The sequence below is a fragment of the Peromyscus leucopus genome, chromosome 4 (assembly GCF_004664715.2).
Source record: "Peromyscus leucopus breed LL Stock chromosome 4, UCI_PerLeu_2.1, whole genome shotgun sequence".
NCBI lineage: Eukaryota > Metazoa > Chordata > Mammalia > Rodentia > Cricetidae > Peromyscus > Peromyscus leucopus.
In genome coordinates, this window is record NC_051066.1 from 103,285,563 (window position 1) to 103,309,990 (window position 24,428).

At 48.8% G+C, this 24,428-nt stretch overlaps 3 protein-coding genes across 6 annotated transcripts in view; 2 read left to right on the top strand and 1 right to left on the bottom strand.

Annotated features, from left to right (window-relative positions):
• Positions 1 to 13,607, top strand: Tmem127 (transmembrane protein 127). 3 transcript variants are annotated; one of them, XM_028892721.2, is made up of 4 exons: positions 1 to 158; positions 487 to 870; positions 8,826 to 8,990; positions 9,824 to 13,607. In XM_028892721.2, the coding sequence occupies exons 2-4, from the start codon at positions 627 to 629 to the stop codon at positions 10,129 to 10,131; spliced, it is 717 nt and encodes a 238-aa protein (XP_028748554.1). In that variant the 5' UTR covers positions 1 to 158; positions 487 to 626; the 3' UTR covers positions 10,132 to 13,607. The 3 variants fall into 3 exon arrangements, with proteins under 3 accessions (XP_028748554.1, XP_028748555.1, XP_037061097.1); XM_028892722.2 differs by having other exon boundaries at positions 553 to 870; XM_037205202.1 differs by lacking the exon at positions 487 to 870 and having other exon boundaries at positions 5 to 158.
• On the bottom strand, positions 1,998 to 23,272 carry LOC119087887. Of its 2 annotated transcripts, XM_037205200.1 has the most exons (3): positions 22,726 to 23,272; positions 13,460 to 13,557; positions 1,998 to 2,643 (listed from the first exon to the last, which is right to left on the bottom strand). In XM_037205200.1, exons 1-3 carry the CDS (start codon positions 23,159 to 23,161, stop codon positions 2,359 to 2,361), a joined length of 819 nt encoding a protein of 272 aa, XP_037061095.1. In that variant the 5' UTR covers positions 23,162 to 23,272; the 3' UTR covers positions 1,998 to 2,358. The 2 variants fall into 2 exon arrangements, with proteins under 2 accessions (XP_037061095.1, XP_037061096.1); XM_037205201.1 differs by lacking the exon at positions 1,998 to 2,643 and having other exon boundaries at positions 10,292 to 13,557.
• Positions 23,235 to 24,428, top strand: part of Stard7 (StAR related lipid transfer domain containing 7) — a 25,716-nt gene continuing 24,522 nt past the window's right edge. Inside the window, exon 1 of the mRNA XM_028892716.2 lies at positions 23,235 to 23,588. Within this exon, the coding sequence (XP_028748549.1) occupies positions 23,290 to 23,588 (299 nt within the window). The 5' untranslated portion in view covers positions 23,235 to 23,289. The remainder of the gene's footprint in view (positions 23,589 to 24,428) is intronic.

Here is a 24,428-nt window from a genome sequence, read left to right on the forward strand (position 1 = left end):
AGAAGGGGGTGGGGTGCGGCTGGAGGAAGCCGGAAGTGCATCAGCCCGGGTCCGTCTGGGCGTTGCGGGATTGGGGCCTGTGATCGCTTGGCCCGGGCAGCTGAGAAGCCCGTGACCGGGCAGAGCGGCGCCATCCCCGCCCTGAGGCCTACTGACCGGTGAGGAGCAGGGACTAGAGTAGGGAGGGTCACTGTGGCTTAGGTCGCACCTCAGAGTGCGGGTTCCGGATCCCGGCGGCCCAGCCGCATCCTCCGCCCCTCAGCAACCCTCTGCCCAATAACCCCAGTCCTAAGTCTCCTCCGCCCCCCGCGCCAGGAGCTGACCCCCGGTACCTCCGCCTGTACATCCTGGCATGTCCACAGCCCACCTACTCCCCTGTCCTCTCCGAGTCCTAGTCCAGCACCCCTCATCCAGAGCCCTCGGTCCCCGCCCCCCGAGTTCCCGCAGTCCTTTGGTCTGTGCTCAGCCCTGGGTCCCACCCCGCAGTCTCTGGTGCGGACCCTGACAGCTCCCGGCCAGCTGCCCATCGCATTGCTCTCCACCCGGGTACAGACAGGCTCTGCGCACCCCGCTGAGGTCGGCGGCCATCAGCAACGACCGCAGAGCTACAGCGGGCGGCCCCGGGCATGTATGCCCCTGGAGGCGCAGGGCTGCCGGGAGGGCGCCGGCGGAGGAGCCCGGGAAGCAGCGCTCTGCCCAAGCAGCCGGAACGGAGCCTGGCTTCGGCCCTGCCTGGCGCCCTGTCCATCACGGCGCTCTGTACTGCCCTGGCGGAGCCCGCTTGGTTGCACATCCACGGAGGCACCTGTTCCCGCCAGGAGCTGGGGGTCTCGGACGTGCTGGGCTATGTGCACCCGGATCTGCTGAAAGGTGAGGGCTTTCTGATCTGCTCTCCTGGCTTGAGGGGCGGTGTAGAACGGACACGGGACTGGCATAGATAACCAGCATAGATAACCAGAGGCAGTCATTTGTTAAAGGCAACAGCCCCGTTCATACTTGGTATTCATGCCCACCAGGTGGCTCTGTTTGGGGGTCTAGCACCTCATCAATTCTGATGTTATTCAGCCAAGCACTTAATCCTCACCGTCATGCTAATCCAGAATGCTGCTATTTTAGGTTTCTGCCATAGGAAGGGCATTTTATAGGTAGAAGAAATAGGGTGTTAGGTATCACAATTAACCACTCCCTTCTAACAGACCTGTGAGATGCAGAAAAGTTGTTTGGGGGCAGCTTGATTGATGGAGAAAACAGAACTGTTAATATGATCAATTGTAAAAGATATTTTAGTATTCTTTGATAATTGGACTTACAGTAGAGGGTACTTGTGGCATCCCAGATCATCAGACGTCAGTTCCCATTGCCACACTCAACAGTTGGAATTTGGCTTTCCATGCCCTTACAGGTATACCTGACTGAGATGGTTGCTTTATTCATCAACGGATTTCCCAGACCAGCAGGCAGAAGAAAATATCTATTCTGTTTACTGAATGAAATAGGAGTCCAGAGCTTAGCGGAGCACCTGTCTCAGGAGCCTCATAGCTCCTCCTCTGTTTCTAGGAGTGAGGATAAAGGCTGTACCTTCTGAAAGCAGGACTGTACTTACTGATTTTTTTAATCTAAAAATGGCCAGTGGGCCCCAAATGGTCCCATCTTGTTGTCCTTAAGTCTTTTGAACTAGTCTCAGAAGTCTTCACGTTTCTTCTCTGCCCTCTTTAGTTCTGGTACATTCCTGTTAGACATGTGCAAGGTGTCTCGGGCTCAAGCCCTGGTAAAAAGATCAGCACCCCTCTGCATTAAAAAAACACTGCTATAGGTCTAAGCTGAAAAACCTTATTCTGTCACCTAGTGTTGTCTTGCTTACTGAGTTCTCTCTCTCTCTCTCTCTCTCTCTCTCTCTCTCTCTCTCTCTCTCTCTTTTTCTCTGAGACAGGGTTTCTCTGTGTAGCTTTGTGCCTTTCCTGGAACTCACTCTGTAGCCCAGGCTGGCCTCGAACTCAGAGATCCGCCTGGCTCTGCCTCCCAAGAGCTGGGATTAAAGGCGTGCGCCACCACTGCACAGCGAATTCTCTTTAACAGTTTGCTTCTCTTTTCACATTCAATGCTTTTGGATGATTTTTATAGAGAACAGGGTGGAGGCTTCTGGTTTGAGGTTTTTTTTATCCCCTCTCTTCCCGAGTTTGTCCCTTTACGACCAAGGTCATGCACTGAATGCAGGCCTCCTGATAAGCAGTGTTGTCTTAGCATATACCTGATATCACAAAGGCTGTGGAGTTTGAGTCTGGATGCCTTCCCATTTCTTTGCACTCACCTTCGTTCGTGCCTTTTGCGTTTGATGCCGTGGTGCGTGTGGGAAAGAGTTTATGATGATAGTCTTTTGCAGGTCGTCCCTGGGGTGGAAGAAGGGTCATAACATTCAGATGGTGTAGAGAGAGGCAGTCTGACCTTACATCCTTGTTTCAGAGATCTAGGAAGGAAGTGAAGCGGGCTCCCCAGGCTTGCCCTGCTAGGTGGCATCACTGGTACTGCCGCCCATCTGTTGATGCCAGAATAAAATGGTACTGTCTCCTTAATTATGTTTATCCTTTGTTTTACTTCGGCTGTTGTAAAGAAGGATCTCATGATGCCCTGTCTTGGTGTACATCCCTGTCAAAGGCATGTTAAAATAAAAATCAGCTCTTGGTTCAAGTTTTTGTTTGTTCACAGATGTATTTACTCTTTCTAAGAAATTATTCAGACCAAATTTTGTCCTTTTCAAACTTGTCTTAACCTTTATACTGCATTTGCTGTGTGTTTAGATCTCTTAGCCCATGTGTGGTTTGCCTGCTCTGCTCATCTCCTTGGCCATTGTAAGCCAGGATCACTTAGCTCCTGTCTATAAATAGAAGCATTGGCAGTGGGACCTTGTGAGCCATTGCAGAAGGCAAGGAATCTGGTCTCTTGTAGCTTCTCTTCTGCTGCTCTCTACCTGTGATTTTGGTGCCTTGTGGGCCTGCAGGCATATGGTATCCTGTGTGACTGTGCTAATTGCTAGGTCTACCAGGCGATCTACCCTGGAAGCCTGGAATAGTCCAATCCCAGGAGGAAATAGAGATGTGCTGGGCAAATATGGTGCTTATAGATACTTGCAGAGGGAAACACCCCTGCTAGGTCTCTGCAGGGAAGAGAGAGTGAGGTGGGCCAGAAGACTCCGAAGCAAGCCTGTGTGCCAGGCATGGAGCTAAGCACACTTCACATCTGCCTTAATTTGATCCTTATTTACAAAGGCCCCAGCTGATCCAGGTTGTGACTCCGAAGTCCACGCTCTTATTACCACCACTCCTTAGTGCCCTGAGTTTCCTTTCCTTTCTGTTAGAGCTGTGTGAAACTTACCATTTACTATTCTGATTGAGTCTTTTGTTGTTGTTTTGTTTCTCACCAGTAAAAGTAAGCTTTTATTAGGGGTGAGGAAATGCACACACACACACACACACACACACACACACACACACACACAACAGGGCACCAAAAAAGACCCTTTGCAAAGCAGAAGGGAGATTTGGGAAGCCAAAGCCTCTCTGGTTGTATTTTTATCACAAACTCAGCCAGAGCTGTGCTTTTTATTGCCCACACTGTCTCTCAGGTTTCAGGCTCACCTTGGTGAACCCGAGGCAGAGCCCCTCACCCTTGCTGTATGACCAGATGCGTGAAGGCTTTAGCAAATGCCAGCTCAACAGATTCTGTTCTGAATCCTCTCACATAGCTTCTCCCGGCTTAGGTCCAGAGAAGGCTTAGAAATGCCCAGACTTTTAGTGTCTGCAGTAGAGACCCTGAAATCCCTCTTCCTCTCTAGTGTGGCCAGCAAAGGGCAGCCCCACTACCAGCTTCAGGAAGCAGTTTTGGAGAATGAGTAAGTTGGGATTTGATGTCAGTGACTTAAGATTAACAACAGCCACTGGAGGACCAAGGGTGGAGGGCCTGTGCCACCACCAGGCCCTTGGGAGCTGTTTTTGGGTGGCTTGACTGGCACCATTGATAGATGTAAAATGATCCATCTGGACACTAGTGTGCCCTGTTGGTGGTCTATATCAGGTCTGGCTGAAAGCCAGGAGTTACAGTGAAGGGGTGCAGAGTTGAGGAGAAGGTTCTTGGAGAGACTGGGGCAATGGGATTCCTCCAGCCCACAGGATCCCTACTGAGGAAGGAGGAAAGGAACAACAGCAAGAAGCTGGTCTGAAACCATTTTAGTTTTTCTGCCTTCAGCCCACATAGGTCAAGAGGGGGTCAACCACAGACAGGTAGACCGGAAGAGCCAGAGCATTCAAAACAAATCCAGCCCTGTGACTCACCAATGACCTTGGTCAAAGTCAGTTCCTTAGGATCTGATTACATAGCAGCTGCCTTCTTCCCTGATGACTAGAAGGGACAGTCAGGCAGTGTTCACCAAAATAAACAGGCCAGAATACAACTGGAGGGGAGGATAGGATATGCTGTCTGTCTGGAATGTAGTATACCAAACCACTGGCTCAAATTTAAAGTCAAGATCCTGCCCCACCCGGCCTTTTTCTCCCACAATAAGTCACTCCTACCTACCTAGCCTTTGGGGTGTTAGTGTCTCTGGAAGACCTCTTGGGGAAAGGAGTGTTATTTGCCCTCTCTGCCATAGTATTTAGGAAAGGAAGCCAGAGACTTTAAGATCTCTGGCCCTAGGAGATGCTCTTGATCCGGGCTGTCTTCCTGTCTTACCTTATGTTAAGACACTGCCCCCTGCTGTCCCTCTCTGGAAATGTTAGCACCACCCAAAGGGAAGTTCACATCTGGCTTTCCCCTAAGCTAGTGGCTGTCAACATGTGGATTGCAATCCCTTTGGGAGTCCACCGACCCTGTCACAGGGGTTGCCTAAGACCATTGGAAAACACAGATATTTATTTTCATTTCAATTCAGAACACTAGCAAAATTATAGTTCTGAAGCAGCAGTGAAAATCATGTTATGGTTGGGAGTCAGCACATGAGGAACTGTATTAGAGGGTCACAGCGTTAGGAAGGTTGAGAACCACTGCCTTAAGCACTATAGCTTTGGAGTAGAGAAGGGCAGTAGAAACAAAACATGCTTGAATTTGGTATCAGAAGCTCTTCCTCTGTCCAGAGTCACTCTTCAGTCTGCTGAACAGGTAACTGCTTTCCCTCCTAGCACCTGTCTGTGGTGGGTGAGGCAGGGGCCTTTAAAACAGGCCCTCTAGTGACTTGCTAAAGATTGAATGGAGCCTGGGGCAGACCTAGCGTTTGACTAGGTATAGAGTTTTTCTGGTGTCCTAACTCCTGACCAGAACTGTGCTCAGATGCCCTCGGTGCTGCAGAGGGCAGGTTTAAACACCATCTGAAGCCAGTTTTGTCCTCAGTCCCTGTATGGACACTGCTCGTCACTCAGTGAGCCACACCTTTCTTGCCCTTTGTTGCCGCCGCCGCCGCTAGAATCTGAGTCTCAAGCTGCTGCTTTCATGACGTTCCTACCAGTTCATCTCACCCTTCTTTTCAGTACACCTCCGTAGAGTTTGATTGATTCTCTCCATCAAGGAAATAATACAAGCTGCCAGTGGGTGCTTAGCAGTTTCCAGGTAGCACAGTGCAGTGTCTGGGGGTCACTGTGTGACCTGGAGGAGGTCACTTAATCTTCTGGAGCTTCTGACTCCTCATCCGAGCTGTGTGATGACTTCCAGGGTGGCACTCAAGCTCGGCAAAGATAGTGCTGGACCCATTTGTGTGCACAGGCTCCCGTACCTTCAGCCATGTTTGCCTTTGGGAAAGGCAGGTGAGGGGGGCCTCTTTCTTGAAGCTTTTTATCATGTGCATATCTTGCTTATTAAAATAGAAGTATTTTAAAACATAAAGCACGTAGGTGTGGATATATCAGGTGCACATTTTCAAGGGTAATATGTTCAACCATCATCAGAAGAAACAAAGCCCAGTGTTTTTAAAGCCTCTTGTGTTCCCTTCACACAGTGCCTGGCTGCACAGAGTAATGCAGGTGAACTGCTGCAAAGTGGCCTGTGATGTCAGCCCTTCCACCCTGTCTCTGGCAGGCATTCTTGGTAGCACTGGAACACTTGAGTCTCCAGCATTCCCACATGCCATGCAGACCCCAAAAAGAACTGATTCAGTTTTCAGTAATGTTCAAATCAGACCCAGGAGTCAGCCCTTGCTCCCTCAAGCCTTTGTTCCTGGGCCCCTTCAGAATTCCTATGCTGACTGGAGTAGGCAGTGCTGGATGCAGTGAGGGCAGATGCTAGCTTCTGGCAGAACTCATGGACAGCCAAGCTCCATGGCAGTAGGTAATCACCCAAGCTGGATGCTAGGTCCTCTGTGGTGAAGATCATGACAGATAGCTCTGAAGGCAGCCAGATGGAGGCACCTGAGTCTTGTCTGGGCTTAGCCAGCATATACCTGGAGAGCTTTGAGTCTGAGACTGAGTACATATGCCAGTCACAAAATGCTTGGCATTTCCCACTGCTCAAGATTCCATGGTCAGCATCTGCTATACTGAATCTTTTGTTGGCAGTGGGTCTACCGCTTAGCTTCTTGGTCTTTCCTGCACCTGTCTGCTTTCCTCTGGTATCTCGGACTGGTGCTTTTGGGGACTGGAGACTTGGACTACTTGTATGGGGATTTTCTGTGCTCCCAGACCTTCTAGAACCTGGTACGTGATTGCAACAGCACCCTGGTAATCAGGATGTATGCTAGAAACTGAAGATTGTCACCTTCAGATTCTAAATTTGACATCAAAGCTTAAGAAAGGAGCCTGTAGCCTGTGAGTTTGACCAGCTCTATCCAGTTTTTCCTAAATCACTCAGTGACCTATGGCCTAAATGAAAGCAATAGCTGAGGCAATAGCTGAGGAAGAGGAGGGAGAGGAAGTGAAGACTTGTTTTCTTCTTTAAACTTTTTTGTTTTTGCTTTTAAGACAGGTTTGTGTGTGTGTGTGTGTGTGTGTGTGTGTGTGTGTGTGTGTGTGTGTCTAGCTGTCTAGCTAGCTGTCCTGAAAGTAGCTCTGTAGACTAGGCTGGCCTTGAACTCACAGAGATCCACCTGCCTCTGCCTCCCAGGTGCTGGGATTAAAGGCGTGTGCCACCACCACCCGGCCCTTTTTTGGTTTGTATTTATTTGTTTGTTTGTTTTTTAAGCAGGTTCTCACTAGGTACCCCTGGCTGGCCCGGGACTCACTATGTAGACTAACCTCTAACTCAGAGAAATCTCCTTCTGAGTACTGGAATTAAAGGTGGGCACCAACATGACCTGCCTTTGGTTCTTTTTTTTGATCAACCTTTATTCCATTCTGTGCTTCAGGAAGCCATCCCAGTTCCCATAGCTATCAAAGGAGACTGACAGTATTGTTTAACTGGAATCTTTAGAAGAAGGTATTTCAATACTGCAAGGATACAAGTTGCTCTGTTTTGGTGCGTGATTGTCACCCTAGGGACTCCTTGACTGCTGCTCTCCTGTTTTAGCACTCCTGTTCTTGGTTTACTCCCCCATTTTGATAGCATGTCCATGCTGTCGTTGCTGACCTTTCCAGGGCTCTTGTGGTGGGACTTCTAGCTGTTCTGCTGCTGGCTTGCCTGTCAGCTCTTTAGTCCTAATTGAAGTCTTCTCCCCTTTGTTTGTAGGGGTGCAGTTGAGGTGGTGATTGGCACAGGCTCTGGTGAAGCCCAGGCTGGCCTTAGGTTTGCTAAGTAGCAGAAACTTGCCTCGAACTCCTGAAGCTCCTGAAACCCCTGGCAACACCTCCTTAGTGCTGGGATGACAGGGGTGAGCCACTGTTGAGTGGCATATTTGCCTCACTGTTAGTCTTCACCACTGTCCATTTCCAGAACTTTCTCATGACCCCAAACTGAAAACTCACAGTCAGCTAACACCTTGGCCTCCCTTTCTCCAGCTCCTGGCAGCCACCATCTCACTCCCTGTGCCAGTGGTCTGACCTCTCGGCATTTCGTGAACAGAGTCACAATATTTGGCCTTCTGTGTCTGACTTAACTTACTTCACTAAGCTCAGTGTCTCTAAGTGCAATGCCTGTTTTAGAATGAAAATGGAAGGAATGAGTGGGTAAGTGGAGAATGGGATTTAATTGACCTCTGATCTTGGTCTCTCTGGCTGTTTCAGCTCAGAAGTCAATGGCCTTTCCCTGCTGGCCCAAAGCATCCTTTAGCAAAATAGCTTAATATGCTAGCTTTGTTGTCAGAATCTTGAAAAATGGTTTGAAGCTAGCTAGGTCTGGTAGCTCATACCTGATTGCAATACTCAGGAGGCTGAGGCAGAAGGATTATGAGTTTGAAGCCAGCCTGGGCTACACAGTGAGACTGTCTCAAAAGCAAAGTGAATGGAAGAGAGGGAAAGAGGGAGGGAGAGACGGATGGGTGGGCACTGGGCTTGGTACTCAGTTTGTAGAGTACCTAGCATACAGGAAGCCCTGGTTTGTGGCATTAAATTATGTGTGGTGGTGCATGCCTGTAATTCTAGCTCTCCAGAGGTGGAGGCAGGAAGGTCACAAGTTTGTCATTCTCCACCCCTACTCAGCAAGTTTGAGGTTAGCTTGAGATACATGAGACCTGTCTCAAAAAGAAATACAGAAGAAATATACAGTCACCCTAGACTAGTCTTGTTGGAAAAAAGACTTGAAGTGTACAGGTGACTCCTGCTTGCCTCTACAGAGCAGCTGGTGGCAGGAGCTCATACAGTGCCCTCCAGGGCTTCTGTCTCCCGGAGACTGGGGGGGGGGGGAACCAAGATCCTTCTAGGTACACTGCCTGCCTCAGGGTGTTTCTTGGGCATGAAGCTTCCATTCTTTCTCCACAGATTTCTGCATGAACCCCCAGACAGTGCTGCTCCTGAGGGTCATTGCTGCCTTCTGCTTCCTGGGCATCCTGTGTAGTCTCTCTGCATTCCTCTTGGATGTCTTTGGGCCCAAGCACCCAGCTCTGAAGATTACTCGTCGCTATGCCTTCGCTCACATCCTCACTGGTAAGGCCAGGCTCTGCTCATGTGGGAGAGGACCTGCCCTGCGGCATATTGGTACCCGGGCTTGTTTCTCAGTGGAGAGCTGTGTGATGTGCTCTAGCCTTTCAGGGGTGCATTAGTGTTGGCTTCTGCCGTTTGTGAATCATTTGCCTAGGATTAGAGGGAGTGTTAGAATTCCACAGGAATCTCACGGTGCTCCAAACATGACAGTGACAGCATAGAAACCCAGGCCTGGGCTGCTGTCAGTTTGGCTTTCGATAGTAATTGACTTCAGTTCCAGCTCAGTCTCTAAAACTGCATGATTTGTTTTTTGTTTTTGTTTTTGTTTTTTTTTCCCCAGAGATAGGATTTCTCTGTGTAACCCTGGCTTTCCTGGAACTCACTCTGTAGACCAGGCTGGCCTCGAACTCACAGAGATCCTCCTGCCTCTGCCTCCTGAGTGCTGGGATTAAAGGCGTGTGCCTCCACTGCCTAACTTTAAAACTGCATGATCTTATATGTTTCTTCTCAGTACGCAGAAGCAACCAGGGGCCTTATTATCTAATTGTAAATTCCTTCTTTCTTTTCTTTTTCCCCTTTTTTGGAGGGGCATGGGGTGGTACTGGGCATTGAATTCAGGGCCTAGTGCATGTTAGGCAAGCTCCTTACCGTTGAACGATAATTCTTAAGATAGACCCTGTCTAGTCAGGATGGGTCCTAAGCCAAGAATCTTATAGCCAAGAAAGTTCTTAGGCCCTGGGCCAGGCAGGTCCTCTGAGAACTGGGTGAGAGGCTGTGATCGATTCCTTAGGCGTCCTGACTGCTGACCCCCGTTGTGTGCTGTCCCTGTCTCCCAGTCCTACAGTGTGCTACCGTCATTGGCTTTTCCTACTGGGCTTCTGAGCTCATCCTGGCCCAGCAGCAGCAGCATAAGAAGTACCACGGCTCCCAAGTCTATGTCACCTTTGCTGTCAGCTTCTACCTGGTGGCAGGGGCTGGCGGAGCCTCAATCCTGGCTACTGCGGCCAACCTCCTGCGCCACTATCCCACGGAGGAGGAAGAACAAGCGCTGGAGCTCCTCTCTGAGATGGAAGAGAATGACCCCTACCCAGCAGAGTATGAAGTCATCAACCAGTTCCAGCCACCCCCTGCCTACACACCCTAATGCCAGCCAGGGCTCTCTTCCTCAGCAGCCCTCCCCCGGTGCCACAGCTCCTCTCACACCCAGAAGAGCCACTTCCCCCACAGGGCTCACCGGTAGGACCCTGACCATCTTCACCAAACCTTCCCCAGGTGACACTCTGCCTTTAGGGTTGTCCATTTGTCCCTGCTCTGCAGAGCTGGGATGATTTTATATAATGCACTCTTTCCCCTCCCAGAACCCTCTGCTCCTTTCCTGTTCACTAGCTCCTTCCAACCAGGGATGGTCAGATAAGTTTCCTCCCTCCGTGGGCCATGTCTTTGGAACTGGGACTTTCCTGGGTTGCTGCTGTAGTGGACAGTCCCTGAGAGAGTTGCCAGCAGGGTACAGAGGGAAGGGGCTGTGCCATGCAGGTTCACTCTGCCAGGCCCAGCATTTGTGCCACATCTGTATCTGGGCTGACTCCCTCATTCCTTCTAGAGTGCCCTAGGCCCAGCCATCCACTTTGTGGATTCTCTGCACTTTAGTCTCTGGGCCACTCCTCAAGTGTGTTCTGGTTTTCTGGAGAGAAGGAATTGCTGTTGGGGAGCAGAACAGCTGCTCTCCTGCCCTGCCCTGGCTTCCTGTGGTTGGAGCCAGGCAGGGAAGCAGAACCAGGCAAGACACTGATCCTATCGAGGACCCCAGTGAAGGGAACTGAGTGCCCCAGCCCCTTCGCCTTTTAATGTGAGTGGTTTTAAGTGGAAAACAGAACAAAACCAAGCATTAGCAGCCATGCTCTCTTTCTAAAACAGGGATATGGCTGCTGTTGTTCAGAAATGGAGCCCATCCCTTACACTCTGCAATATTTTGGACCATAGCTCCCTCTAAGCCTATAGTCACTTCTCCCAGTCTCTCTAACAGAATGCAGGCTTTCTGTCCTGACTCCTTCTTCCAGGCAGCTGTGGCTCCCTGGGGCCTTTCTGTGGAACTAGGGCCACGTGGCCCCTGCGGGGCTGAGAACTATGGCCTGGCTGGCTGGCCAGCGTGGTGCTCCTCAGAACTGTGGCACTGAGATGTAACCTGGCCTCAGTTCAGGCACAGGGGCCAAGCAGGGCAGGACCCTCCACTTTCCACAATAGTGCTCCACCCAGAGGCCCATCAGGTTGGTGTCAGGACCCTGTCAGATGTGCAGGCCTGGCTGTAGCCTTCAGAGTCAATGTGTCCCCTAGCCTGTGACTTGGGGCTACAGCTTGCTGCATGCCCCTCTCCCCTCTGGAATGTATGCTGGTCTTGCAGTGTGCTACTGGGCTGTTACTCTAGCTATTCTGTTTGCCTTGGGTCCAGTTTTATTGTTTGTTTGTTTATTTTGTTGTTTTGCCTGGAGACCTGGGGCAAGGCAGGTGGGACTTGAGAGGCCTGCAGCTTGGATCCAGATAGGCAAGCTCTTCTAGTTCATTTATGAGCTTCTTTGGAGTGAGAGTCTAGTGCTAGCTGAAAGGGAGATGAATTCCAATCTCCTCTCACCCTTAAGACAACAGACATTTTGAGCAAGAATGGAGACTCAATACAGTCACTGAACTGTGACTACAAGACTGTTACCTCCTCATTTCTTTGGCCAGAAAGAGTGGGGCATATGTGGACAAATGCCCATGCAGATAAAGACCAAGTGTGCCCATAAGAAAGCATCTGCTTGGAGCTCCCTGCTGTGATGCCAAAGTGTGCCCCAGTATGACTCTCCCATTCTTCCAGACCCTTCTCTGAAGCAAGAAAAGCTGCCAGGTGATACCTGAGCACAAAATCAAGGAGCTAAATTAAGACTACCTTTCTGTGAAGTCCTGAGCTCATCATTGGCAGGTTTCTGAAGTGTGTGGCCAGCTCTCTAACATGACATCTGAGGGAGCAGGCCAGAAGAACAGGCACCAAACATGCATGCCAAAGTGAATGAGGACTTGACCCTGTGGACTGTTCCTTGTGGTTTGGAACCCACTTTTACTAGCTTCCTGTTCCTCTGGCCTTTCTTTCACTTTCCCCTGCCATTCTGATACTGATAGTTTGTCATATAAATTCCTCTGGTTGTGTTTTTCTTTTCTAGGAAAAAAATTAAAAGGCAAAACAAAAACCAGAAACTACAAATGAGAACACAAATGCCAGTGGCTGCCTCTCATTTTTGTCATAATTTTCCAGATGTTCTCTTCCTCCCAGAGAAGCAGGAGACATTCAGTGATGAAGCTTGTCATGGAACAAAGTTAGGAGGAACTTGGCATGCACCCAAATCACACATGACATTTTGATCCTTGGGAGCCTCCCACTCCTGACGTCTTTCACAGAGGAAGTTCCCAAAGCTCACAGCTAGAAACAGTAGGTGCCTCTGCCCAAGATATCAACTACAAACCATGAGCTGCCCCTCTCTGCATGTCCTGACTAGCTGCAGAAGAGCAGTTTTCAGATCTCTAGTGGTACTTTCTGGGAAAAGCCTGAGAATACAAATGGTTCTGGGAGCAAGGTTTGCAGAGTTGCTTTTCCAGGCAGTTGATGGGTGGAACCTTGATGACTGCCCACACTCTTAGTTCATTCATTCTCAACCCAGCTTGGGGCCCCAAGTATATATTTGGTGAAAACATTTAGGGCTCTCTTTGGGAAGTAGTCCATTCCTAGCAGGATGCATGTCTTTCCTAGAAACTGATAATCTTCTCATTTCATGTCCATTAGACATTTCTATGAAGGGTCCATTGGATTATGCACAAAACACTGAACCCCATGAAAGAAATAGGATGCCTGACAGGACCTTGTCTCCCAGGATTGTATTTCCTTAGCTCAGGAGATGGATTCCCCCACAGGGAAACAGTGAAGTAAGTAGTCTCCTGGACACCTTGGGAAAGTCCTATGCTTGAGATGGGAGGCTGGTTCTACCCAGAATAATTATCAACAGCTTTCTGGATGGAACAAATAGAGCTGGTTAATGTGGGAGAGCATTTGGGGGAGGGGCCACTCCCTCTGAGGGAATGGCATGGTAGCCAGGATGTGGTGCAAAGTGAGATGGTGAAGGCCCACCTGACGTTCCTCAGAGCAGTAGGAAGCCACAGGAGGGTCTGGAAGCAAAGGGGATCCAGTTTTATGGACTGCTGGTAGTGTGGAGGGCTGTGATGTTCCATAAAGCACCAGAGAGTGTGGGGATTGGGGGACAGGTGGACACTGTGTGGAGGACCCTCAGGCCTGGTAGAAGCGGGAGAGAGCCCAGGAACTCCAACCCTGTCCCAGTGCACTAGGAGATGGGATCAGCCTTGTAGCTCAAGAGGGCTTCAGAAGAGAGGCTGTGTTGTGTGGAGGAGAGCAAGGGGAGGCCTTGGGAAGCACAAAGTGGCTGTTTTACCTGAAGGAAGGGCACTTCTCTCCAGATACCCTCAGAATCCTCAGCTGGTTTCTCACTCAGGTGCCAGTGCCCTGGGCCATGACAGTATGGGATCGTTTCTGTGGGGAGACAGAAGGGAACTAATAAACTTTATAGCCTTTGTTTTCAACCGGTCTGCAGTCTTCCTGTACCTTTCTGGGGGAGTGCCCCTGGGATGGGGGCCAGGCAGAAAAGATGACTCCTGAAGTTAGGCAGGAACTCTTTTTTTTAAATTATTTTTATTTTATGTGCTTTGGTGTTTTGTTGGCATGTATATCTGTGTGAGAGTGTTAGACCCTCTGGAACTGGAATCACAGACGCTAGTGAACTGCCATGTGGGTCCTGGGAATTGAACCTGGGTCCTCCAGGAAGAACAGCCAATGCTCCCAACCACTGAGCCATCTCTCTAGCCCCGAGGAACGAACTCTTAGGGGCAGTGGTTTGACAATTAAGATGTCACTTCCTCACCTATGAGCTGTGGGGAAAATGCTTGACTTAAGTACTAGAGGAGAGATTCGTGGTGGACGGGTCTGTCCATTCCTCCAAGGAGGAAACCCCAGGTCTGGTGAGGGCCTTTTCCAAAGATGTCGAAGGGAAGGTAGAGGCCTCCTTTGCCAACCATGTGTCTGAGGAGTCAGAGAATAAAAGAACTTGGAAAGAGGCAGTTTCCAATCCACTTTTTACATCAGTCTTCCAGAGTTCAGGGCCTGTTTGAACCACCTTGTCCTGACTGTTCCTAGAAGATGGCAACTGGTTCCCTAAGAGAACACTTTGTGGTAAGGTGGACCATGTACCCCATGTTTGCCTGTTCTACCACTTTCTTGGAGGTGGCATCTCTAACTTGACTACTTGTGCTGGGTTTTTCTTTTGGAAAATCCTCAGGGGGGTGGGTGGACTTTTGTGTGAATAATGAGGATGCCTCCTATTCCTACAGTCTATCAAGAGAGCGAAGAAAATTTGCATGTGTATACATATATATTTCTGTTTTGTTGATAGGTCCAAGTTGTGAATTCATTAGGCCAAAAGGGCAGACTTGTGTGTGTGTGTGTGTGTGTGTGTGTGTGTGTGTGTGTGTGTTTTGAGACAGGGTTTCTCTGTGTAGCCCTGGCTGTTCTAGAATTAGCTCTAGACCAGGCTGGCCTAAAACTCAGTGATCTGCTTGCCTCTAGCTCCTGAGTGCTGAGATTAAAGTCATGGGCCACCAACCCCCAGCTTTTTTGAGGGGAGGGGTCATACATTTTGTTGTTTAGTTTGTTGTTATTTTTTAGAGCATTTCATGTAGCCCAGGCAGGCCTCCAACTTGCTATGTAGAAGAGATGACCTTAAACTGATCATCCTGCCTCTGCTTCTGAGTGTTGGGATTGTAGGCTGAACACTTACTTGGTTTTATGTGGTACTGAGGTCAGATCCAGGGCTTTCTGCATACTGGGCAAGCATTCCACCAACAAAGCTATGTTCTCAACATTGATTGATTGGTTGATTGATTGATTGTAGACAGGCTCTTACTATTAAACTCTGGCTGGAACTCGATATCTAGACCAGACTGACTTCAAATTCACTAAGATCCACCCACCTGTGCCTCCCCAGTGCTGGGGTTGTGCCACCATGCTTGGCTCTTTTATTTTTTGTTAACATTAATTAGGCAAATACCTGTTTTGTGGAGGATACAAAGATACTAACCCCAAAACAGGATATAGTTGGTAGAGAGCTTGTCTTTGCATGCACAAAGCCCTGGGTTTGATCCTAAGTACCACGAAGTTATTAACCCACACAGTTCTTGTCCCAAAGGCTTTCTAGACCAGTTGCCCGGAAAGAAAACCTGATGAGATCAAAACCTGACAGTCAAGAAAAGCTCTACCCAGTGTAGTGACTCAGCCCTGTGACCCAGCACTTAGAAAGGAGCCTGAGGCACGAGAATTGCCACGAGTTTGAGAGCAGCCTGGGCTACGTGGGGATTTCCAGTCCAACCTAGGTCATAGGGTGAAGCTATCTCAAAAGATGAAAGGTGAAAAAGGAAGGCTTCTTGAGGAAGGGACTTCAGGTTTTGAAACATGATTAAGCTTGATGAGAGGCATCTATTGTCTCTCAATAGGCCAGGTGGCAATTGTGAGCTGGAAATGTGTGCTGAAAACTGAATGCTGGTCCTCTGAAAGAACAAGTGCTGTTAACACTGAGCTATCCCTCTAGTTCTCTCTCTCTCTTTTTTTCTATTTAAGAGAGAAGGTGATTAGAGATAGTCATTGTTTCTTATATCCTACTTACAATGTACTTTAAAATATATTTATGTGTGTATGTGTCTGTGTGCAAGTATATGCCATGTGAGTGTGAGTGCCCTTAGAGGCCAGAAGTCAGAGCCCCTGGAGCTGGAATTACAGGAGGTTGTGAGTGACCTGATACGGGTGCTGAGAACTGAACCTGGGTCCTCTGCAAGAACATCAAGTGCTCTTAACCTCTGAGGCATCTCTGCTGCCCTCAACGATGTACTTCAACTTACACAGTCTCATTTGAGCCTGACAACCCCAAAACACAGGGCTGTATCATTAGCTGTATTTCAGGCCTTAATTGCAGTGCTTTAGAGGAGGGATGTAAAATAAAACATGAAAGATCCACCACAAAATGACTGTCCTCTCACCATGCAAACAGTAAACCCAGATTGACACTGCTATGCCTGGCAAGCTCCTTCCATGTGCTCCTCGGCTCCTGCTAGCTGGCCTAGATCTCTGTCAGTCAGTTAGGTCATAATCTAATTGCAGCTGTTGTTCCCGATGTGGTTTGGTTGCTGGAGCAAATTGGTGCATCCCCTGGTCAGTGTGTAGTTAGTGATCTGATGACTGACTGTCTTTGCCCTCAACAACTTTCAGTTAAGACCATCTATAGCTGGAGTTTTCCTTTGTCCACCCAGCTCCTGTAGCCGCTCAGACCCAAGTAAACACACAGAGGCTTATATTACTTATAAACTGTATGGCCATGGCAAGCTTCTTGCTATCTAGTTCTTATATTTTAAATTAACCCATTTCTATTCATCTATAAGTTGCCACGTGGCTCGTGGCTTACTGGTACTTTCACATCTTGCTTCCTCTGTGTCTGGCTGGCGACTCCTGATTCAGCCTTCCTCTTCCCAGAATTCTCTTCTCTCTTTGTCCTGCCTATACTTCCTGGCTACAGGCCAATCAGCACTTTATTAACCAATCAGAGCAACACATTCACAGCATACAGAGAGACATTCACAGCACTTCCCCTTTTCTTTTGTTTTTTTCCAAAAAGGAAGGGGTTTTTTTTTTTGTTTGTTTGTTTGTTTTTTCCAGACAGGGTTTCTCTGTGTAGCTTTGCACCTTTCCTGGATCTTGCACTGTAGACCAGGCTGGCTTCAAACTCACAAAGATCCACCTGCCTCTGCCTCCCAAATGCTGGAATTAAAGGCATACACCACCACTGCCTGGCTTTCAAAAAGGAAGGTTTTAACTTTAACATAGTGAAATTACAATATAACACAATTATCAAGCAAGAATTACAGTTACAATATCTAGTCTATTTATAATATCTAGTCTATTTGTATTTGGTAAAATTAAAGAAGATATCCTGTCTATCCTATATTTATGAGTCTAAGGTTTCATATCTAACTTATCTTTTATCATAACTAAGGAAATTATAACTATCTAGTCTTCAACTACATCAAAGACCTCAGAAGGATATAATATTACCTGAGAAATGGGAGAAGGATACAAGCAACTTTCGGGAGTCTTGGAAGAGTAGACAGAGACAGCTGGCAGCGTGGACAGTCACCTAATGTTCCTTTGTAAAGTTGGGGCATATGTCTTCAGCCCACAGACCTAGAGTCTCTCAGTCATTTCTCTCTGTGTCCTGTAGAATGTCTAGCAGTTTCCTCTGCAAAGCAGGAACCTGAAGGACCATTTTGCCAAGCAAAGTTCAGTGGTCACCATCCTATGGGTCCTGCATGTCCAGTCGATCAAGCAGTCCAGGCAAGACAGTTTCTTGCCCAAATGGCTATTTTTGCCAAGAAGAAGATAAACTCCATATAGAGTGTCTTCAATGCCCATCCTCCTCTGAAGTAAATCGGTGCTGCCAGGAGCAGACATGTCTCACTGTCTAGAAAGTCTAAATTTTTAAAACATTTTAAATGCTATATTCTGTAGGTCTTTGAAGTGTTTGAAGATTACCTATCTATCTGAAATATATCTATGTATACCTGGAAAACTAAACTAACATGACTATAAGTTTGATTATCATAGGTGATTAACCAATCAGAGCAACACATTCACAGCATACAGAGCAACATCCACAGCAACCATCAAGAACTGTTTGCTCCTTGCAACTGGTAGGACTAGAAAGGCTCATTTTCACACTTAGGACTCCATCAACCCCTGTACCTGTTACTGTTCTTATTCTCTGTGCCACACTGGTCTAGGACACTGGTAACAGGTTGATTAGAATTAACAACTACTCTTGCTACCTTGATAAGGAACGTATGCTGAAAGGGGAAATTCCTCGAGAACCCAAGACTTCTAGAGTCCTAATGGTCTAGGGTAGTGTATCTCAACCTTACTAATGCTGCGACCCTTTAAAATATAGTTCCTCATGTTATGGTGACTCCCCAACCATAGTTATTTTCATTGCTACTTTGTAACTGTGATTTTGCTAATATTATGAACCATAATGTAAATATCTTTTCTGATGGTCTTAGGCTACCCTTGTGAAAAAGTTGTTGGACCCCAAAGTGGTTGTCACCCACAGATTTGAGAACCACTGGTCTAGGGTGTAGTGAGCAATCCTTCTTTTAACATTTTTAATTATGTGTGTATGTGTGTGTGCCATGGCACGTGTGGTTAGAAGATAACTTTTAGGAATCAATTTTCTCCTTCCTCCCTGTAGTTCCTGGGCATTGAACTCATGTCATCAGGCTTGGTAGGAGGCATCCTCACCCACCAAGCCACCTTTTTTGTTTTTCATGACAGGGTTTCTCTGTGTAGTCCTAGCAGTCTTGGAGTTTGATTTGTAAACCAGGTTGGCTTCCAACTTAGGTAGATCCGCCTGCCTCTGCCTTCTGAGTGCCGGGACTAAAGTTGTACACCACCACACCCAGCCCCACCAAGCCATCTGAGCTCTCCCTCAATGTAAAAGACAGGTTACTGTACCCTTACCCCCACCATTAAGAAAGGTACAAAGCCAGGAGGTGGTGGCGCACACCTTTAATCCCAGCACTCAGAAGGCAGAGCTAGGTAGATCTCTGTGAGTTTGAGGCCAGCCTGGTCTACAAAGTGAGTTCCAGGACAGCCAGGACTGTTCCACAGAGAAACCCTGTCTTGAAAAACAAAACAAAACAAAAAGAGGTAGTGTGTAGTCAGACTTTTTCTGCCTGGCCAGCCAGCTCCCAAATGACCACAGGGAGGCTTCTTATTAATTAGGAAAGCTGGGCCTTAGCTAGTTCCTTACTAGCTCTTATAACTTAAATTAACTCACATCTTTTAATCTATGTTCTTTTATGCGGCTCAGTTACCTTTACTCTGTACTGCCCATGCTGCTTCTGCTCCATCTGGCTGGCAACTCTCCGCCCTTCTCACCATCCTCTCTGCCCCCCAAATCCTGCCTAGCTACTGGCCGTTTAGCTTTTTATTAAGCCAATCCGAGTGACAAATCTTCACAGTGTATAAAAAGATTATTCCCTAACAGTGCCTAGTGACTTTGCATTTGGAGGCAGCACACAACTCATTGGATTCGTCTCTGATCCATTTTCTGAATACTCCAAGTTGTCAGTTTTGAGCGGGCCCCTGAACAGAAGGCAGCATTCTCATAAGTTCTGCCTGCCCAGAAGGCCACTTGGCCCACTACTATTTTATGTGTATAGGTGGTTTGCCTGCATGTATGCACATGTGCCATGTGTACACCTGCTCCCCAAGAAAGCCAGAGGAAGGTGTCAGATCCCCTGGGACAGGAGTGACAGTTGTGAGCTACCATGTGGGTGCTGGGAACCAAGCCTGGAAGAGCAACCAGTGCTTCATCCACTGAGCTCCTCTCCAGCCCCTCAGCTTTCTTTGATTTGTTGTTTAAATTTGTGTGTCTGTATGAGAATATGCCACATGTGTGCGAGTGCCACAGAAGCCGTAAGAATGGCATCAGATCTCCTGGAGCTGGAGTTACAAGTCCTTGTAGCCACTCAATATGGTGAGAACTGAGCTCTGGAAGAAAGCAGCAAGCACTCTTAACTGCTCAGCTATCTCTCTGGCTTCCTCAATTTTTAGTTCTAGAACTACTGGGATAAAGTATCCACTATCAGTGAAGCCCTTGGTGCTAGAATAAAATTATTTGGAAATTTTAAAGAACTTGTTTTCCATCTTAAAAGATTTAAAAATTTTAAAGAACCTTGTTTGGGGCATGTGGTCTTGATGGCTGTAATCTTGAATGGTGGAAAACATTTTAAGTGTTTAGCTGCTAAGATTATCCTCTTCTCTGGAAGATGCATGTTCTGGAGGTAAATACCCTCAGCACTTGCTAGTTGCAACTGCTGTATTCTCTTGATCTCTTACTCCTCGTGAGACCCCAATATTCCTGGAAAGACATCCAAGCCAATTATGTGGGAGGTTTTTCAAAGGAGAAGACAACTTTGTCTTTCCAGAGGACAATTCCTCCACTTTGCTTTATGAGGCAGATAGCAACCCCAAACCATGGATAGGTTGGGGCTTTTGCAGACCTCAATGGTTCCTGTCAATCAACAAAAGCAGGACAGCAGCAAAGTCCAATCTTCTCATTGCTCAGGAGGCCACTACTATTTTCTATTACAAATTTCTCCTTAATTTGCTCTCAAGAAGAAATAAACACAATACCAATTTCTAAACTAAATTCAGCCCAGATAGGGCAGAAGAGGCCTAGCTTTCAGTCCCCAGAAAACATCTTTCTCCCCCAACCTTTGGAGAAAAGTTTATTTTGGTACAAATATCTTAAGATAGCACACACTGGTGAGGGTATAAGTAAAATCCTAAATCCTGTGTAAGGAAGTTTCTTGTTTACAGGCAGGGAGAAGCTGCTGCCCCCTGCTGGCAGCAGAGTAGACTACTGGAGGGCTGCTCAGTCCATCTCCTAGGCAATTTGAGTCAACTTTGCTCCTTGTCTGTTAAACTCTGCTTCTAGGCTGTGCTCCCCAACAGCTTTGCTTTGTGTCTTTTGCAACAAGGTCTCACATCACAGCCCAGAATGACCTAGGATTGGAAGCAGTCCTTCTGAGTGCTGGGATTGGTTACCGGCAGGAGCTATCACAGCAGACTTCTCTGCCATTTTAAAACTTGTTCTGTGAGGAAAAGCAGGAGTTGGTACTACAGGAACATGCCCACCTACAGACAGAACGGCAAGTGTTACAGTATAAATATACAAGTCGTTCCCCCCACCTCCCAATTTCCCTTGTTTGAAGAAACTGCTTTGAGAGCTGCCCGCAGGTCCTCCTTGTTAGAAATGTTTAGGGTCAGTCGAGTGGTGGCAGTGGTGGCACACGCCTTTAATCCCAGCACCCTGGAGGCAGAGGTCAGCCTGATCTACAGAGCTTGTTTCAGGACAGCAAGGGCTACAACAAGAAACACTGTCTTGGGGGAAAAAAAAGTTTAGTGTCCCAAAGAAAGACTGCCACTGAACTAAAGTGTCTGGACAAGGCACACTTTGCTCTTGCTCAAGAGGGTGCAATCATTTGGTTTTTGTTCTAACTCGGGTGGCAGCTGTGTCTGTTCTCCATTGGCTGAGGGCCAACCTCACAATCAGCCAACCTGACAATTGGCTAGTCAAAAGAACTGGCACCCAGGAAATGCATGAAGGGGAAAGGAGCCCCTGCTCCTGGACTAGAGCAGTGGGCCTCTGTGTAAACAAAGGTTTTACTGGACGCAGGATTAAAACGTTTGTATGAAAGTCTGCCAGGGTGGGGGAGATAAAAGGTTTTAATTTCTCATCCTAAATACAAGTTTTATTGTGTTTGACCGAAAAGACTCTATTTTATATTTCTACATCCTTTACCAGCTCCAAACAGGTCTCCAGTTGGCTTTCCATTCACCATGGGCAAATTGTGTTGTGTTAAAACCTTTTTTCCCCCTTTTTCTCGAGACAAGATTTCTGTGTACTGCCCTGGCTGTCCTGGAACTCACTCTGTAGACCAGGCTGGCCTGAAACTCACTGAGATTTACCTGCCTCTGCCTCCCAAGTGCTGGGATTAAAAGTGTGCACCACCACAGCTTGCCATGTTAAAACCTTCTAACAATATTTGTTGTCAAGGTTTTGTTTTGTTTTGTTTTTCGAGACAGAGTTTTTCTGTGTAGCAGCCCTGGTTGTCCTGGAACTTGCTTTGTAGACCAGGCTGGCCTCGAACACACAGTAATCTGCCTGCCTCTGCCTCCCGAGTGCTGGGATTAAAGGCATGTGCCACCATCGCCCACCTAATAAGATTCTTAAGTATAAAGTTTTTTTTTGTGTGTTTTGTTTTTGTAGACAGGGTTTCTCTGTGTGTAGCTCTGGCTATCCTGGAACTCACAGAGATCCACCTGCTTCTGCCTCCTGAGTGTTGGGATCAAAGGTGTGCGCCACCACCGCCCAGCTTATAATTTTTTTTTTTTTTTAAAAGACGGCACAGAAGCAACTTAGTGTAAAGCTTCTTGGGAGATAGCTATCACTATCACCTTAAGATTGGACACAGACATTTTATTTAATTATTTACTTTTGAGACACACTGTTGCCCAGGCTGGCCTGGGCCTCGAAGCAAAGCTCCCATCTCAGCGGCCAGAGAACTGGGATTACAGGCAGGAGCCACCACGCCCCATTTTAGAATAGTGATTTATCCAGAGACTCCATTTAGAAACCATTAGGTTGCACATGGCAGGGTATGTTGCTTACTTTCCCACCCTGTCGCCTCCTTCGAGTCAAATGGAGACTGGAGAGCAAGGACTAGCCCATTTTCAGATTGCAACAGGTCACCTGCCCGTGTGGCGTTCCTCGGCCCTAAGGATGGGCCACTGGTCCTCTCTCGAAGCCGGAACCTAGAACCGCGTCCCAGCCGCAGACATTCAGGAGACTTCGAAGGGTCCCGACTAGGAGACCCTGGAAGGTTCCGGCGGCAGGTGCCCCCCGGCCTGTGCTGGGTCCCGGTTCACGTAGGGCATGCACCGCCCTCCACCCAGCGCAGACCCGCCCCTCCCTGGACTGTAGAGGCGGGTCAACAGGGCGGGCCTCTCAGCACAATGGAACATCACACCTGACCGCACCTCTCCGCCAGGCAGGATGGGACGTCTCTGAATGGCGGCCGCGCCAGGGTCCAAGGGTCACTTTCCGGGCGCCCTTGACGGGCCATCGTGCCGTGCCACCTAGCTTGCTGACAAGCGGCCGGGAGCCCCGGCGGATGAACACTCTGCCCTGGCCAATGAGCGCCCAGGTTTCCGGGCTGCGTCCAATCAGAGCGCGGACAGAGGCGACAGGTTCGGTTGCGCGCGCTCGGCGCGAGGGGCGGACACGGGCGCTCGGGACCTCTTCTGCCGCGGCCCGGGACGCCCACCTCTCTCCTTCCCGCGCACCGGATGCGGGGACCCTAGAGCTTCCGCCGTCCACGCAGACCAGCGGGTCGCCGGAACCGAGGAGGCCTCGTGCAGCGGCGCTTTCCTCAGAATCCACTCGTGCCTCACAGCGGCTTCTGCAGAGAGGCATGAGGGGTGGCCCCCGGCCTCGGGAGCGTGAGGCGGGCTCGGGGCCGGCCAGTTAAGGGGACTCCGCGGACTCCCCAGCCCGTCCTCTCCGGGGCCTAGCGGCGGGCGAGGGCCCCCGCAGAGGCCGCTATGTTCCCGCGGAGGCCGCCGGCCACCCTGGCCGCCTGGCTGGCGGGCGCGCGGGGCGGGGGCCTGCTGGCCGTGCTGGCCAATCAGTGTCGTTTCGTGACGGGCCTGCGCGTGCGGCGAGCTCAGCAGATCGCGCAGCTCTACGGCCGCCTGTATTCGGAGAGCTCGCGCTGCGTCCTCCTCGGACGCCTCTGGCGCCGGCTGCGCGGCCCCCCCGGCCATGTCTCTGCCTTGATGGCGGCGCTCGCGGGTGTCTTCGTTTGGGACGAGGAGAGGATCCAGGAGGAGGAGTTGCAGAGGTGAGCCTCTTGTCTGCCGCGGCCGGCGGCGTCCCTGTTCCGGAGAGAGTGGTGGGCCTGGGCGAGAGGTTGGTGGGCGCCTTGGGTCCTGCCCTGTCGTCCGCGCCCCGTTTGCCCTGTGGTCTTTTGAGTGACGGTGCAATAGATTGAACTCATTTTAGCACCGCACGTTATTGCCTCTTGCCTGTTAATTCCATCTGTCAGGTTAAAAATAACTGGAAGTCCGGGGGGTGGGGTGGGGTGGGAACAGGGTGGGGGACGGACGAGGACTTCTAATGGGTAGCATGGCACTAAAGAAATATTCCAAAATCAAATTAGATATCTAAGGTATAGAGGCCATTTTTCTGGTATTCGGCATACCCAGAAAAGTGCACATTCAAAACGAGCCTTAAAATAAGCCCAAGGGTGCGTGCGTGCGTGTGTGTGTGTGAGATATCTTGCCATTTATAAAATGACTGCAATCCAGATGGGACTCGGGCTCTGCGCGGACAGCCTCTGTCACTGTGACTTGTGTCTTGGCACATTTAAGAAACTGGGAGGGGTTTGCCTGTTTGTGCAAAGCAGTGGCCCGGACATTCTAACCTGTAAGAGTTTTAAGTTAAATTTTTGCTGCTTTAGAACGCTTCGACTACTGTGTCATTAGGCTTTGTCTGTGGAAAAGCCTGTTGGCGTTTATTTTTGTTAGTCTCGTTCTGAGACTTTATATTTTCCAGATAATCTTAGAAAGTAAATGCTTTTGCATTGCAGCGTTTTTATATTCCTTTTAAACAAATCTCAAATTGTGCCCCTCACCCCACCCCCCTCCCCGCTTCTAAACTGTGATTTCAGGAACCAAGGCCA

What these genes read in the sequence shown, in the direction of transcription:
- Tmem127 (XM_028892721.2), top strand. Translation starts at nt 627, where the DNA reads ATGTATGCCCCTGGAGGCGCAGGGCTGCCGGGAGGGCGCCGGCGGAGG. An exon ending in GCACCCGGATCTGCTGAAAG is followed by an intron (nt 871 to 8,825) that starts GTGAGGGCTTTC and finishes CTTTCTCCACAG; the next exon opens with ATTTCTGCATGAACCCCCAG. An exon ending in CTTCGCTCACATCCTCACTG is followed by an intron (nt 8,991 to 9,823) that starts GTAAGGCCAGGC and finishes CCTGTCTCCCAG; the next exon opens with TCCTACAGTGTGCTACCGTC.
- LOC119087887 (XM_037205200.1), bottom strand. Translation starts at nt 23,161, where the DNA reads ATGCCTCTCTGCAGAAGCCGCTGTGAGGCACGAGTGGATTCTGAGGAA. An exon ending in CCATCCTGCCTGGCGGAGAG is followed by an intron (nt 13,558 to 22,725) that starts GTGCGGTCAGGT and finishes GTCTCCCCACAG; the next exon opens with AAACGATCCCATACTGTCAT. An exon ending in GAGAAGTGCCCTTCCTTCAG is followed by an intron (nt 2,644 to 13,459) that starts GTAAAACAGCCA and finishes TGCCTTTGACAG; the next exon opens with GGATGTACACCAAGACAGGG.